At 43.0% G+C, this 17500-nt stretch overlaps 1 protein-coding gene across 1 annotated transcript in view; it reads right to left on the bottom strand.

Moving 5' to 3' along the window:
* The window catches only part of LOC308364420 (CUGBP Elav-like family member 5), a gene marked incomplete at both ends in the record, with an annotated part of 144493 nt that overhangs the window by 27206 nt on the left and 99787 nt on the right, over positions 1-17500 (bottom strand). The window contains one exon of the mRNA XM_080837546.1: positions 17164-17212. Within this exon, the coding sequence (XP_080693672.1) occupies positions 17164-17212 (49 nt within the window). The remainder of the gene's footprint in view (positions 1-17163; positions 17213-17500) is intronic.

Below are 17500 nucleotides of genomic sequence, written 5' to 3'. Positions count from 1 at the left end.
CTTGTAGTCAGGTGGCTTAACAACGTGATCGTAACCGGGGTGATAAAAGCATGAAATTTGGCACACAGTTAGCTTTTACCCTACCAAATAATATTAGAAGGGGCTCCCAAGTGAAACTGCTCGTTTTTTCGTTTTAAGGAGATTTTAAGCACATGACATCTAAGAGGCCCTGGACAACGTCAACTAAAATGTTATATCACGTTATGAACGCAGTCCTTACTTTCCTTAATGTGAGCACTTTATTGCAACTTGTTCGATCAAAATATTAGGTTAAATCCAGGGCTGTATTGGAGGGTAAATCTGCGCAATCTGAGATGAGGCACAGCTCGTCGCTGCCTCACAGTCTCGCTGTCTGCTGTCTGTTTGAACAGGACATGCGCAAATTCATAGATTGTGATAATAAAAATGCTCGAAATGATTGTAATCCTGCAGAAAATAAATTTACAGCACAGATCAGTAGAAAAATATCAGTATTTATTTGATTTTATCATTACTTGTTTTTTACTCTCATGATGACAGATGAGGTGCTCTCGCATAGAAACGTGAGCGGGGAGCCAAGCTGTTGCTTCACTGAATAGGCCTATATGCTTAATCAATACGTCATTTGAAGTCTTAGATGGCATGTGCTTAAAATCTCCTTAAAACGAAAAAACTAGCAGTTTCACTTGGGAGCCCCTTCTAATATTATTTGGTAGCGTAAAAGCTAACTGTGTGCCAAATTTCATGCTTTTATTACCCCGTTCACGATCACGTTGTTAAGCCACCTGACTACAAGGCAGAGGACAACACTGCCACCTACCGGATAGATTGGCACTGTCGAAAAGGAGGGGGGGGGGGGGGGGCTTTGAGGATCAGAAAGACATGTCTCAAAACCGAAAAATGTGTCTCAAAATTACGTCATAGGAAGAAGGATTGCACGCGTGTATTGGGCGATCCACAAATGCAGATTCAACACTTCACACGCTAATTGTAGATTTACAAATGACAGACCATGAGAAATGCACACACGAAATGTTAAGTATTTTAAGAAATTACAAACGCTGGATGAAGGATTCTCATTGCCTTAGCTATATGCATTACACATAGTCTACCGTACTGACTTACATGACACTTTACTTTACTGTCCATATCACTTACTGACTTTTGTCCTGTTGTTAATAAATATTGTATTGTTAAAACGTTACCCGACGGTGTCGTGTCTTCCCTGTGTTATGGCTACTCTGAGCTAAGTAGTCATCACAGTACACACAAACACACACACACACACACACACACACACACACACACTCTCTCTCACACATACACACACTCTGTCTTTCTCTCACACACACACACACACACTCTGTCTCTCTCTCTCACACACACACTCTCTTACACACACACACACACACACACACACACACACACACACACACTCACACACACACACTCTCTCTCACACACATACACTAGAGAGAAGAGAAACAGGGAGATTCCCTGTGTGTGTGTGTGTGTGTGTGTGTGTGTGTGTGTGTGTGTGTGTGTGTGTGTGTGTGTGTGTGTGTGTGTGTGTGTGTGGCTGTGGCTGTGTGTGTGTGTGTGTGTGTGTGTGTTTGTTTCTGTGTCTGTGTCTGTGTCTGTGGCTGTGGCTGTGTGTGTGTGTGTGTGTGTGTGTGTGTGTCTGTGTCTGTGTCTGTGTGTGTGTGTGTGTGTGTGTGTGTGTGTGTCTGTGTCTGTGTCTGTGTCTGTGTCTGTGTCTGTGTCTGTGTGTGTCTGTGTGTGTGTGTGTGTCTGTGTCTGTGTCTGTGTCTGTGTGTGTGTGAGTGTCTGTGCCTCTGTGTGTGTGTGTGTGTGTGTGTGTGTGTGTGTGTGTGTGTGTGTGTGTGTGTGCGTTGAAGATACGATCCTTTGTGACCTCCTATAATAATTAATTGCTTGCTTTTCGACGCTGAGAGCCTTTTCGACAGCTCTCACAATCAATCACTATGGCACTGTGTCACACGCATCAAAAAACAGACCAGTTCAGAAAATCATGTCATACTCCAAAAAGTGTGTTTTAGTCGAGATACGAACAGGATCCCAGGTCTCTCACGAGTTCACCTATTCGTATTCTCTTTCTATCGTGAAAGAGAAGGAAAACATAACTTTTCTCACTGCTGCCAGGGTTTCTGTTTCAGAGGAGTCCCGGTCTCTTACGGGTGACTCGTTCCAAAAACAGGATGCTGGTTCGTAGCAGATGAACTAAGGTACGGCGTGTAGCAAGTGCGGGGGGAGTTACCCCCCCATTGAAAGAGTCAGAATCGGGTTTGTGGTATTAATTAGTACCTCAAAGATGTATTGTCGACTAGCTCCAGCAAAAAATAAGCTCAAAAAACTCAAAGCTCACAGCGTCTCCCCTTTTTATCCCCAGTCTACTTCCTCCCAAGTCACAGACCTTTCCTTTTTAGGTCATACATAATAGACTTTGTTAGACTGCTCATTGCCTTTTTCTCTATGTCATACTTTAACAAACACGTGTTAATTTTCTTCACCAACAGCATGTGTTCGCCTCCAACTGACCTGACCACACATTTCCTGACACTCAGGGGCCCAACGAACACTTCCCCTTTTTCTAAAGACACTCAAAATTATAACAGCACTTAAACACATACATTGTTCTACATAAGGTGTTCACTTCAAAACCTCTTTTCACACAGTATGTAAGCATAGTTCACTATTAAAGCAGTTTTTCAGCAAGCATAGATTATTACAGTGCATGAAATGCCCTGTATTGTTATTCCTAGGCTTCTTCTTCTTCTTCTTCTTCTTCTTATTCTTGTTACCTTTTTCTGCGATTAATTCAGCCCGAACCACTTAACGTAGAAACTTCATTCAAACTTTGTCGCGTAGGTCTTGTAAACGACACTTATGCTATGTATTTTTCACTTTTCTAAACTTTATACTTTTTAAAATATTAAAGAAAAACGAATATAAATGTCTCCCATTGACTTACATTGGGCCATTATGACATCATAATAGGGTCTTTAAACTGGCTTGCACCTGTGCTTTACTCTGCCGTGCTAAGGCAAAAGACCGTAACTTCAAGTTTGGTCAAAAATGAGTTTTTGACGTATTTGTAAAATATCAGCAGTAATTAAACAAATGTACTGATATTAAATGTACTACTAACATGCCATTATCAAATTAAAGCCAGTGACATCAGTATTTTGGTTGATTTCACGATGTATAGGCTACCGACAGTTAGCATACCAAGCTAGGTAGCATTACCATTAGAATTGCATGGCAGATATGCTAAGCTATCGGGCTATTCCCCCACCCAGTGCCTGTGGCTAGTCCGAAAAAGGTGCATCTAAATCGGGTAACTTCGCTTGGCGAGCGGGGGCATGTGGAGGGGGAAAATGGGCCTCATTCTCTATCGTTCTCTCTCTCTCTCTCTCTCTCTCTCTCTCTCTCTCTCTCTCTCTCTCTCACACACACACACACACACACACACACACACACACACACACACACACACACACACACACACACACACACACACACACACCCCAATGGACTGACATAGATGTTTTATGTGTTTCATGTGACAATTCAAGTTCATTGTTTTATGTGCTTAATGTGATAATTCAATGGTGTGTGTGTGTGTGTGTGTGTGTGTGTGTGTGTGTGTGTGTGTGTGATAATCATTGTATTGGTAATTGTGATAAATGAAATAGTATTACTACTGATTAATTAATAGGGTCATTATTCCATTGTTATCATACCACTGAGCTTTAACATAGAAGTTACTGCCTTCTGCCTTAGTATGCTTCACTGACACCTGTGCCAAATCCAAAGAACCTCTTCTCTCTCTGTCCCTCTCAATTTAACTGTAACTAGGAACATTAAGACACCATCCATTCTCTATTTTTTTTTTCTCTCCATCTCTCCATCTTTCTCTCTGTCAACTTTCTCTCACACTCAATCTCTCTTCTTCACTCCATTTTTATCTCCTTTTTTCAATATTTTCACTCTCTCTTTATCTCTTCATCCAGAGCCACTCTTGTTCACTCTTCTTTCCTTCTTCCACTCTTCTTTCCTTTCTTATTTTCTTCTTCCATTTTTCTTTCCTTCTTCCACTCTTCTTGCCTTTCTTTTTTCCTTCATCCACTCTTCTTTCCTTCTTCCACTTTTCTTTCCCACTTCACTCTTCTTTCCTTCTTACACTCTTCTTTCCTTTCTTCTTTCCTTCTTTCACTCTTCTTTCTTTCCTTATTTCCTTCTTCCACTCTTCTTTCCTTCCTTCACTCTTCTTTCCTTTCTTCTTTCATTATTTCACTCTTCTTTCTTTTCTTCTTTCCTTCTTCCACTCTTCTTTCCTTTCTTCACTCTTCTTTCTTTTCTTCTTTCCTTCTTTCACTCTTCTTTCCTTTCTTCTTTCCCTCTTCCACTCTTCTCTCCTTTCTTCACTCTTCTTTCCTTTTGTCTTTCCTTCTTCCACTCTTCTTGCCTTTCTTTTTTCCTTCATCCACTCTTCTTTCCTTCTTCCACTTTTCTTTCCTTTCTTCACTCTTCTTTCCTTCTTACACTCTTCTTTCCTTTCTTCTTTCCTTCTTTCACTCTTCTTTCTTTTCTTCTTCCTTTCTTAACCTTTGCATTTCATGCACTGGTATTTCCTTCAGGAAATGCATTTTCTAGTATAGGTTTGTTAAACATGACTCAAGAAATTTCAGTAAGCATGCATTTGTTAAATGATAATCAGTATATGGATCAATCTTGTGGCTGGCGTGTTCACATTTTTACGATTCATTCAACAGTGTGTGTGTGTGTGTGTGTGTGTGTGTGTGTGTGTGTGTGTGTGTGTGTATGTGTCTGTGTGTGTGTCTCTCTCTCTCTCTCTCTTTCTCTCCCTCTCTTCTGCCTGTGGTCAGTTTCTCCTAGAAAGGCCATTTTATCAAGTCAACCATGTGTATGTGTGTGTGTGTGTGTGTGTGTGTGTGTGTGTATGTGTGTGTGTGTGTGTGTGTGTTTGTGTGTATGTGTGTGTGGGTGAGAGCAGGAGGCAAATGAGAACAGAGATCATATTGTCATGCTGGATTTAGAGAGGAGGCAGAGGTCCTGTTATGTAACACTCTGTCTAGACTCCAGTGACAGTTCAAAGGATTCGTTCGAGGGAAAGTTAATAAGCTGATGATTGCTTTAGAACTCTCCTCTCCTTTTTTCTTCCCCTCTCCTCTTGCCTTCTCCACCTTCTCTCCTCTTCTCTCCCCCTTCCCCACTCCTCTCTTCTCCTCTCCTCTGCCTGTTCTCCTCTTCTTCTCCCCTTCTCTCCTCTTGTCTCTTCTCTTCCCCTGTTATTCTCTTCTCTTCTCTCCCACTTCTTCACTCATCTAGCTCCTCTCATTTCATCTATTATCTTCTCCTTTCTTCTCCTTTCCTTTCTTCCCCTTTCCTCCTCTCTTCCTCTTCTACTCTCGCTTCCCCTCTCCAGTTCTCTCCCTCCTCTCCAAATCCTCTCATCCCCGTTTCTTTTCTCTTCTTTGTTTCCCTCTCCTTCTCTGGTCGTCTCTCCCCCTTCTCATCTCCTTTCTTTTTATATCTTCTCTTCTCCTCTCTTCTGCTCCTCCTCTCTTTTCTCTCCCTCTTCTCTCCCACTTCTCTCATTCCTCTCTTCTCCAATCCTCTTCTCTTCTCTTCTCCTCTCTGTTTCCCTCTTCTGCTCTCCTTCACATGGTGAAGTCGTGTATCCCCTTCATTTGAGCCACACACACACACACACACACACACACACACACACACACACACACACACACACACACACACACACACACACACACACACACACACACACACACACACACACACACACTCACACACACTATATGTGTGTATGTAGAGGTGCAATATTTATCACCCCCTTACCTGTGCCTTATGTAAGATAGATAGATAGCCAAGTAATTACGCAGGAATCAGTAGTCTGAGAGGCAGCAGTTTAACACTGGGAATCAGTAGTCTGAGAGGCAGCAGTTTAACACTGGGAATCAGTAGTCTGAGAGGCATCAGTTTAACACTGGGAATCCCAAGCATACTCGCGCTGCAAAGGGCCTGTTATCTAACCACAGTCTAGACATTGAATAATGGGCCTCTACTTTGGGAATATAACGCCTTTCGCTTATGTGTGTTTGTCTCATTTAGGGGAAAGTGCTGCTTGAGAACAAAGAAGAAACTGTTGGGAGGTGATGAACCCTAAAGAGAGAACTTTACTGCTGGCACAGGCCCCTTGATCAAAACATGACTGCTTCTTGTTCTCTGTCTGTGTTTCTGACTCTCTCTTTGTTTGTGGATAAACTCTCTCTTTCTCTGTTTCTCTCTCTCTTTCTCTCTCTCTCTGTCTTCTTGGGTCACCAAGAACCGTTTAGCACCAACAACAACCAATCAACAACAGGATTGTTACACAAGCAAGCACACGGTATGAAATGTGTCCTCTCAAACATGAACTGTTACTCTATTGCTGTTAACAAAGATGATCAGGAACATGGTTCAGCATCCCATTCTTGTAGTCGTGTATTGATGTCATCGGGACCATTATGAGGCAGCCCAGTCTTGTAGTAGTGTATTGATCTCACCCTCGGTTCACTCTGTAGCCAAGACACTGTCCATGGTGCTACTTCCTTATCAGGTGTTATCAGGCATATAGTGCATACGCTGATGCAGTGTACTAATGTGTGCACTACTGCTACATGGCTCCTCTGTCCTCTCTCTGTGTCCGTTCTAGCTACAGCGCTGTCCATGGTGCTGATGCGCTACAGGGTGGATCCGTCTGTGTCCTCGCTAGCTACAGCGCTGTCCATGGAATGCAATGCAATATCTCTCTCTCTCTCTCTCTCTCTCTCTCTCTCTCTATATATATATATATATATATATATATATGCTCTCAGACACAACACCTTATTAGCCCACTCCTGCTGTTTAGTGCTTATGTGTGTGTGTGTGTGTGTGTGTGTTTGGGCCTGTGTGTCTGTGTGCGTGTATGTGTTGGTGTATATGTTTGTCTGAGTCTGTGAGTGTGTGTGTATATGAGACTATATGTGTGTGTGTGTGTGTGTGTGTGTGTGTGTGTGTGTGTGTGCGTTTGTGTGTGTTTGCGTGGGTGTGTGCTTAGCATGATCACCAGGTTAATGGAGTCACCTCTGTTACCCTACGGCAGATGGAAAATATCCCACATCCCCCTCAAACACAGTTTTGTTTGTGTGTATGTGTGTGCGTATACATAAATGCCTCGACTCCTGCCTATATATTTGACTGTCATAAACCCACATGTGAATAACACATGCATCTTAAGGTATTATTTCTGTTTTATTATTTGTGAAACAACAGACTAAATCATCCCTAGCTTCTCCTGCTGTTTTGAGTGTGAGTGTGTGTGTCTGTATACAGTATGTGTCTTTCTGTGTGTGTGTGTGCCTGTGTGTGTGTGTGTGTGTGTGTGTGTGTGTGTGTGTGTGTGTGTGTGTGTGTCTGTGTGTCTGTGTGTATGTTTGTGTGAGTATGTTGTTTGTGTGTGTGTGTGTGTGTGTGTGTTTGTGCGCCTGTGTGTGTGTTGTTTCTGTATGTGTTTCTGTGTGTGTGTGTGTGTGTGTGTGTGTGTGTATGTGTGTGTCTGTGTGAGTATATGTTGCTTGTGTGTCTGTGTGTGTGTTGTTTGTGAGTGTGTTTCTGTGTGAGTGTAGTGTATGTTGTTTGTGTTTCTGTGTGTGTGTTTCTGTGTGTGTGTATGTTGTGTGTGTGCCTGTGTGTGTGTTGTTTGTGTGTGTGTGTTTCTGTGTGTGTAGTGTACCTGCTGGGATATTATCAGAGACAGGAACTAAACTAAACTAAAATACTAACAGTGCAACTTCTGCGTCAGGGTAAAGTTTTTCAGTCTAGACACTGCCTCTCCTCCATCCTCTGAGGGCTTGTTTGGTTGTAGGGCAGGAACCGCACTTTAAAGAGATGCCTTAGCTTTGTTCACTCCAGACAGATAGAGGCTGTTTCTCAGTGAGGGAGGCTTTTTCTCAGGGCAGTCAGGAATGGTGGCTGGGTGAGTGTGTGTGTGTGTGTGTGTGTGTGTGTGTGTGGGTGAGTGTGTGTTTGGGTGCATCAAATGATAATTGAGAGAGACTTAGAGACTTAATTGCTGTATTTACGTAATTCATAACTAAAGGTATTGATGCCAAACCACTGCAGCATCTATACCTAAGACAATGTATGGAGGACACTAAGGGCCTGATTTACTAACAGGATTTCACCCAATTCAGGCGCAAAATAGCGGTCGTAAACATAAAACGGTATTTACAAAGGAGGCGCATTTGAGTAGAGGCACATTTTAACGCTTTGTGGGTGTGAAGTGCAACGAGATGGCAGGGTATAAGAAACCTGGGCGTGAAGCGCAAATATATGGGAGGAGAGAAGTTAAGTGTGCCTAATAATGTATTGCGTGGTATTTACTAAAACTACCTTGCGAGCACACACGTCTCTAATTTGCGGGCTAATTCTCCGCCTCATAAAAGCACGTCTTAACTAGGAAGCGCATTTCCATTGAGTCTGAAAACGTTGATATGGCAGCAGTTATAAGAGCAAGGCGAAGAAAGAAGACAGAGACAGCGCACAGAAAGAATTTTTTCAACTCATATAACACTTTTTCAGTTAAGCGAACCACAAATCATTAGACGGTACAGGTTAACCAACCACGCAATACTTCAATTACTGGACCGGATCAGAGACGACATCGAACCCTCCTTGATTGCACCCACATGCAAACAGTCCCACCTTCAATCCACGAACATATTTACCGAAACAGAAAGCACACATATTCAATGAATGTCCAGGTCATATGTGATGCCAACATGACCATTACTAACGTGGTAGCCAAATACCCTGGATCTGTCCTTGACAGTTTTATCTTCCAGAATATTGCCATCTATCTATGATTGAGCAACGGTGATTTTGGAGAGGCCTGTCTACTTGGTAAATGTATTTGTTTCAGTGGGGATATATTGTCCCTTGTAGAATTTATTAATCTCGCCATGTACACATCTTTATTGTTATAATAGACAGTTTATGCATTAATGCCACCAATAGCATATTCTTTATAATCGTGTTCTTTTAAACATCTCGCTGTAGGTGATGGCGGGCAGAACAACAATATAACCGCATGCCCATTGAATCAGGTTCAGTGATTGAGCGAACGTGAACCAATATATCTTTCTCCTCTTCGCTGAACCTTAGTTTTTTACTAATGCAACCACGTCCCTATCATGTCTGTGACAGTGATGTAATGTGTACAGTACGCTATTGATCACGCTACACATCTATTGATCACATCTATTGATCACACTATTGATCTGTTGATCACACATGAGGGGAGCTTAGACAGCAGTGTAGTAATTTGTGGGTGCAATGCGATCCAGCAGTATGACTATAAGTGGTGCACACACTAAAACACCCGCTCCCAGACTAGCACTCACACTCACGCACGCACGCACGCACGCACACACGCACGCACGCACGCACGCACGCACGCACGCACGCACGCACACACACACACACACACACACACACACACACACACACACACACACACACACACACACACTCACGCACACACACACACACTCACGCACACAACCCCAGCTCACACTCAAGACCTAACACACACACACACACACTAAAACACCAGCTTCCTGATTAGCTCCCCCAAGACTTACACCAGACTATCAAAGACCAAAATAACAGCAAATACACCAGACTTACACAGACCGCAATAACACCTGACAAACACAGACTGCAATAACACCGGACTAACACAATTCAATTCACTTCAATTCAATTGTACTTATATAGCGCAGGAACAATACAATTGTCTCAAAGCTCTTTACAGAGCCCAGAGCCTGAACCCCCTTAGAGCCAGTGGTGGAATGTAACGAAGTATTTTTACTTCGTTACTGTACTGTACTTTTTACGTATCTGTACTTTACTTAAGTAAAAATAATAGTGCACACTTCTTACTTTTACTTCGTTACATTTTGCAGCTATTATCTATACTTTTACTCCGCTACATTTCTACAATATGTGTCGTTATTCGTTACATTTTATGAACACAGTTTCGCCAAAATGTTGCCTACACAAAAATATGGATTGCGTTGCTTTGGGACATTTCAGCCAATCAGGTGGCTCTATCAGCTCCAATGACAGGCAGAGTGTGTATTTGGCAGCAGCACTACGGTAGCCTTGCCTGTTTTGCTTAAACATTCGACAAACAGCCTGACTAACAAACAACTTTTCAGCATGGATTAAGAGTCAGCCTCATCTGATGACATGTTCAAGTTCAGAGGCCCCAAGAATAACTCGTGGAGGTTTCAGTGTGTTTCCTGTCTACCTCAAAAAAGGAGTTGCTAGCCTTCAAAAATTCGCCTTCAAATTTGGAGAAACAGGTTGAGTTATTCGGAGTTCTTGGTATGCTAAGTTAATGTCTATGACTTTTGCATATCGTATGCGGTTACTGACATGATTTTATACTGTTATCTAGCAAAATACATGTTGACATACAGCAATAGTATCAAAATAACACGATTGTACCTTGATTATTTATTTAACTTAGTGGTAAGATAAAGCTGGTAGTTTAGCAATGTCAAGCTAACGTGAAGATTTGCCTTTTTTATTGACTGGTTATTGCCTGGCATGCAAACCTAATGCCTAGTCTTGGGTTACTCAATATGTTATTTTTTTCCTTTTCTGCAATCAATAGAGCACAAAACTCTGCATTGACCAGTTTAACAACTCCATTTGTTTACACGTTTACAATTAAATAAAAGATTAAAAGGTATAAAATTGTGTCTTTATTGGTTTGGCTTAATGGTATTAACTTGTCATCTGCGGAATTGTAAGATAGAGTGTGAACAGTATTACAGACAATAGGCCCAATAAGTACACCAACCTTTCCAATTAACAAATGTTGTTGCTTATAATTATTACTAGTAGTGACATATGTAGAGGCATTTATTACCAATCGCTATTTCTTTATCAAAATGGCACAGCCTAGACATTGAGAGACAACCCATTGCGTAAGTACTTTTACTTTTACTTTTACTTTCATTTTCCTGGGTACTTGTACTTTTACGTAAGTACTAAACTTCAGTACTTCTTCCACCACTGCTTAGAGCAAGCACAATGGCAACAGGGGCAAGGAAAACTCCCTGTTAATCAGGAAGAAAACTTAAGCAGAACCATGGCACATAAGGGGGGACCCATCTGCTTGAGGTCGGCCGGGAGGAGATAGGAAGGGGGGAAGGGGGAGGGTTGTGTGGAGAAGGGGAAATACACAACCACACCTCTAAATACACACACACACACATATCCAAATACTGACACACACATACAAAAATGCACAAAAGGACAGGACTCACAAACACACAAACACACAAACACATACTCCCACACACACACACACAAACACACACACACACACACACACACACACACAAACACACACACACACACACACACACACAATAAATAGATTAGCAACAACACTCTACTCATACACTTCAGTCTCTGGCTGATGAGTCTTGATGTGTCATTGGTGAATCTTACTGCTGCTGTCAGGGCTCCAGCACACAAGGATGTGAGGGTGTAATCTACTGTGACAGCTGTGTCTTTAGAATGCAAGCATATAGGAAAAGGCCCCTAGCTATAGCACTCTCTCTCCCACACACACACTCACACACTCACACACACACTCACACACACACACACACACACACACACACACACACACACACACACACACACACACACACACACACACACACTCACACACACTCACACACTCACACACACACACACACACGCACACACGCACACACGCACACACGCACACACGCACACATGCACACACAGACACCCACACCCATACACACACACACACACACAATAAATAGATTAGCAACAACACACTACTCATACACTTCAGTCTCTGGCTGCTTGTGACAGATGAGGGTCCAGAGGTAAAGAGGGTGGCTGTTAAGTTATAACACTATCATTCCGATATACCACACAACACACACACATGCAAGCACACACACACACATACACACACACACACACACACAAACTCTATCTCTCTTAGAGTACATCCACACATCCACATCCAGACAAAGACCGACATCCAAACACACACACACTCACACACACATACACATATAGAAACGCAAACACACACATACACACACACACACACACGCACACCATGACAGAAAGAAGAGAGGCTGTAGGAGAGGGTGAGGCCAAATACAACTGCAGGAAAGAGAGAGCAAAAAGAAAGCGAGGTGAGTAAAGGAAAGCCAAGGAGAGGAGAGGAAAAGAGAAGAAAGAAGAGAAGAGGAGAGGAAAGAAGAGAGACTGAGAGCAAAGGAAGGACAAGAGAGGAAAGCAGAGAAGAAAAGAGGGAAGAAGAGAGTAAGAGCAAAAGGAGGAGAAGAGAAGAAAGATGAGCGAGTGAGAGCAAATGGAGGAGAAGAGAGGAAAGAAGAGAGAGAGAGCAAAGGGAGAAGAGAGGAAAGGAAAGACGAGGAAGAGAGTGAGGGAAGGAGAGAAGAGGCAAGGAGATGGAGAGAGTGAGGGAAGGAGAGAGAGGCAAGAAGAGGGAGAGAGTGAGGGAAGGAGAGAAGAGGCAAGAAGAGGGGGAATAGGAGGAGCTGAAAGAAGAGGAAATGAAGGAGAGGAGTCTGAGAGGAGAGGAGAGGAGAGGAGAGGAGAGGTTGAGCACTCAAAGAGCTCCTGATTATCATATGGATTGGGATGACAGCTTACACCACTCATTGATGCAACCCACAGACACATCTACACACACACATCTACCACACACACACTCTCACTCTCCATTCAGAGAGAAGCACATGGGACTCTCAAAACCGTACACTTGACAGTACAAACACACACACACACACACACACTCAGTCTGGGCCTTTCATCACACGCACACAGAAACACACATAGATAGATAAACATATAGACACACACTACTGCATACACATTATCCACTCCGGTTGAGCAGGGTACAATGTCATGCGTACCATCTCATGCATATTTCAGTGGTCTGTACCTTTCATGAGGTCTCCCTCTCTCTGTATGTGCTCTGTGTGTGTGTGTGTGTGTGTGTGTGTGTGTGTGTGTGTGTGTGTGTGTGTGTGTGTGTGTGTATGCGCCTGCGTGCGTGCGTGCGTAATCGTAGGTCCCTTAGCTAGTGCCATTAGTGTGACTGCTCAATCACACGGCATTATTGAAAATACATGAATGTGGAGTTTTTATTTTAATATGAATTGACTGCTAAAGATGGCCTCCAGTGAATTTCCATAACCATTTCTGGCAAATATTATTGACCACTAATCAAACTTCTCATGACATCTCTACTGTAGGCATTTTCTATTTTTATGCTTTATATTTCTACATTACATTTCTCTTTTTTTTTCTTTTTTTTACAAAAAAATTACAAGCACAACCAATCACAACCCAATATCACCCTCTTCCTGGGTGGTGCGGACTCTATCAAGAACGGCCTCCTGATTGGCTTTTTCAGCTTTTCTGTTTCCATGGCGATGCTGAACTACAGACCTACAAGTGACGTAGACTAATAATTGGGTTCTTTGATTGCGACCTGAATTCAGAACATGACAAAATAAAACAGCCTGTGAGTTCTAATGAGGCGTAAAAGAGTTCCTGTAGGGGAACAACACACTAGATCCCTCACAGAACACACACTAGATCTCTCACAGAACACACACTATATCCATCACAGAACACATACTAGATCCCTCACAGAACGCACACTAGATTCCTCACAGAACACACACTAGATCCCTCACAGAACACACACTAGATCCCTCACAGAACACACACTAGATCCCTCACAGAACACACACTATATCCATCACAGAACACATACTAGATCCCTCACAGAACGCACACTAGATTCCTCACAGAACACACACTATATCCATCACAGAACACATACTAGATCCCTCACAGAACGCACACTAGATCCCTCACAGAACACACACTAGATCCCTCACAGAACGCACACTAGATTCCTCACAGAACACACACTATATCCATCACAGAACACATACTAGATCCCTCACAGAACGCACACTAGATTCCTCACAGAACACACACTATATCCATCACAGAACACATACTAGATCCCTCACAGAACGCACACTAGATTCCTCACAGAACAAACACTAGATCCCTCACAGAACACACACTAGATCCCTCACAGAACACACACTAGATCCCTCACAGAACACACACTACATTCCTCACAGAACACACACTAGATCCCTCACAGAACACACACTACATTCCTCACAGAACACACACAAACCGAACTTGAAACGTGTCATGAGCCCAGAACTGGTTCCAGAACAAAAAGGAACACACACACACACACTAGAGATGCGCGGTTGGCGGTCGCAGCCGCGGACTCCGCGGTTAAACCGCAGTTCGGGCGGACGACGTGACAAAAAATTATATTTTAATTCAACTCGGGCGGTTGGCAGCTTACCCAACGAAATTCAAAATATATACACATTGTTAAATGACGTTACCTACATCCAAGCACATTTTGAAATAATCCAATTTTCATCAGGCAGTAAATTGGCCTAGTTCCGTGTATGCATACAAAGCAAGCAAAGGAAGCAAAAAAGTTTCAGTATTGGAAGAAGCCTTAAAGCCTTAACGTGTCGTAGATGAAACTGCCTGGGTTATTTTGTTTCGTTAGGCTATTAGTTATATTTTAAAACAGCCAGTCATTGTAGCCTACCACTCGTGTAATAAGGAATTTCAAAGAGATGATGGAGTGATTTGACTCAGAGGTGACATTGGGCATTGGCAGCGCGAGATGTTCAGAAAGTTAAACTTCTAGCTCAGTACCATCAACAGCTAAGAAAGAAGGTAAGAAAAATTGTCGGAAAACTTTGATTTGCAAGGCAAGCATGCAAGTGTTGGGGTTTCCTTAATAGGCTTTCTTTCATTTTGCAAAAAAAACAAAACAGTAGGCTATATTACCATATTTAAATGGTGTACCAAATTGCGTTTTATTACAATGATAAAAAATGTAGGCCTACTAGCCTATGGTAAGGTCAGGTTTGCCAATGTGCTTGGCTATTTATTTATTTTTCTCCCTGTGCATCGATCGGAGACAGACGTCACTTCACTGACTTCTGGGGATAGGCAACAACATAGTCAATAGGCTATCATACTAGGGACTTTATCCTTATATTAAATATCTATACCTAAAAACAACAGGCGGAGGGCGGACGGATGCGGTTTTGAAAATTGGTCAAAAAAAATGGGTGCAGATGGATGGCGGACGGATCATGCGTTTTGTGATGCGGTTGCTGATGAAATAATAGCCCATCCGCGCATCTCTAACACACACACACACACACACACACACACACACACACACACACACACACACACACACACACACACACACACACACATCCATAATGCATGCAGAAACGAGCGGAACCGGCCACCCGCAGCATCATCCATCCCGTTTACAGCTGCAGCATCAGGGTCCCCTGTGGTTCTGATCCAGCCTTTGTGAGCCGCCTTCAAAGAATGCCACCTTTAACCTGCCCACACCCACACCCTTCTCAGCCTGCACAGGACGTTTAACACGTTGTCTGTGTGTGTGTGTGTGTGTGTGTGTGTGTGTGTGTGTGTGTGTGTGTGTGTGTGTGTGTGTGTGTGTGTGTGTGTGTGTGTGTTGTGTTTGATCCCACATTTAACCTGTCCACACCCACACCATTCTCAACCAGCACAGAGTGTTTAACACGTTGTCTGTGTGTGTGTGTGTGTGTGTGTGTGTGTGTGTGTGTGTGTGTGTGTGTGTTGTGTTTGATCCCACATTTAACCTGTCCACACCCACACCATTCTCAACCAGCACAGACTATTTAACACGTCAGCACAGAGGCTTCCCTGAGCCAGCAAAACAGCCTGTGTAGGTGTGTGTAGGTGTGTGTATGTATGTGTGTATGTGTGAAAGAGCATGTCTACGTATGTGTGTGTAGGTGTGTTTGTGTGTGAGTAAAAGTGGGTGAGTATGTATGTGTTTGTGTGACTATAAATGTGTGTATGTGTGTGCATGTGTGTGTGTGTGTAACTACAAGTGTGTGAGTACAAGTGTGTTTGTGTGAGTATGAATGTGTGTGTATGTGTGTGTGTGTCTGAGTACGAGTGTGTGTACGAGTGCTAGAGTATGTGTGTTTGTGTGTGAGTGTGTGTGTGTGTGTGTGAGTATGTGTGCGTGTGTGTGTGTGTATATCTAGTGCACGTGTCAATCTCAACGCCTGCCAGATTATATCTAATGTCTATCAGAGCTGCGTGCTGCGGCCTCTATATGTCACACACACTGCTAATACTGCAAGTCCCACAATGCACTGCCACCACATTGGTAGCCTACATCAATGTAGGCGCTCAAGCACGAGCCCTTGGCCCACTGTCTGCAGCCTCATCACCTGAAGTCAAAGTGTATCTTCCAATCTCTCCCCCTAAACATGGCCAAACGAAAGGTGGACTTTGAATATATGACTGATGTAAAGGGCAAACCTGTTTGTCGATGTGGCTGTAAAAAAGAAGTACAAACATCTGGACATGACACAGAAGCTCCAGAAGGTAGAGGAGTTGAAAAGAAGGCTGGTGTCACAGCAGACTGTGCTCGTAAAAGCCAAATCACAAAGTGAGGCTGCTGTGAAGGCAAGCTTGACATTGCTTTATTGCTTTATTTTAGTTCATATATGAAAAATATAATATTATTGTGAATATAATAAATATTGAATATGTCCAGCCCTCGGATTGGACCCAGTTTTTAATTTTGGCCCTCTGTGTATTTGATTTTGAAACCCCTGATCTAGTGGAAGGCCCCACTAAAAAAGAAGAGGTATCTTTCTGGTTGGAAATTTAAAGAGATAACAAACACAAACACAAACACAAAACTCACACTCACACTCACACTCACACTCACACTCACACTCAGACTCAGACTCAGACTCAGACTCACACATACACACACACACACACACACACACACACACACACACACACACACACAAACACACACACACACACACAATGAAGGAAAAAAGAAGGAACTTTTACCTCCCCGGCTCTCACTGTCAGCAGGCTTCACCTGAATGGGTCGCGTCATCTGAAAAAGAGAAACAAAGTCTTTAATCTGTGTGAGTGTGTGTGTGTGTGTGTGTGTGTGTGCGTGTGTGTGTGTGCGTGACTGAATGTGTGTGTGTGTGTTTCTGTGTGTATTTCTGTGTGTGTGTGTATTACTGTGTGTTTGAGTGTGGGTTTGTGTGTGTGTGTGTGTGTGTGTGTGTGTGTGTGTGTGTGTGTATGTGTGTGTGTGTGTGTGTGTGTGTGTGTGTGTGTATGTGTGTGTGTGTGTGTGTGTGTGTGTGAGTGTTTGTCTGTGTGTCTGTGTGTC

The sequence above is a fragment of the Sprattus sprattus genome, assembly GCF_963457725.1.
Source record: "Sprattus sprattus genome assembly, chromosome: 4".
NCBI lineage: Eukaryota > Metazoa > Chordata > Actinopteri > Clupeiformes > Clupeidae > Sprattus > Sprattus sprattus.
The sequence above is the reverse complement of the archived record's forward strand: the minus strand, read 5'-3'. Positions and strand labels throughout refer to the sequence as shown.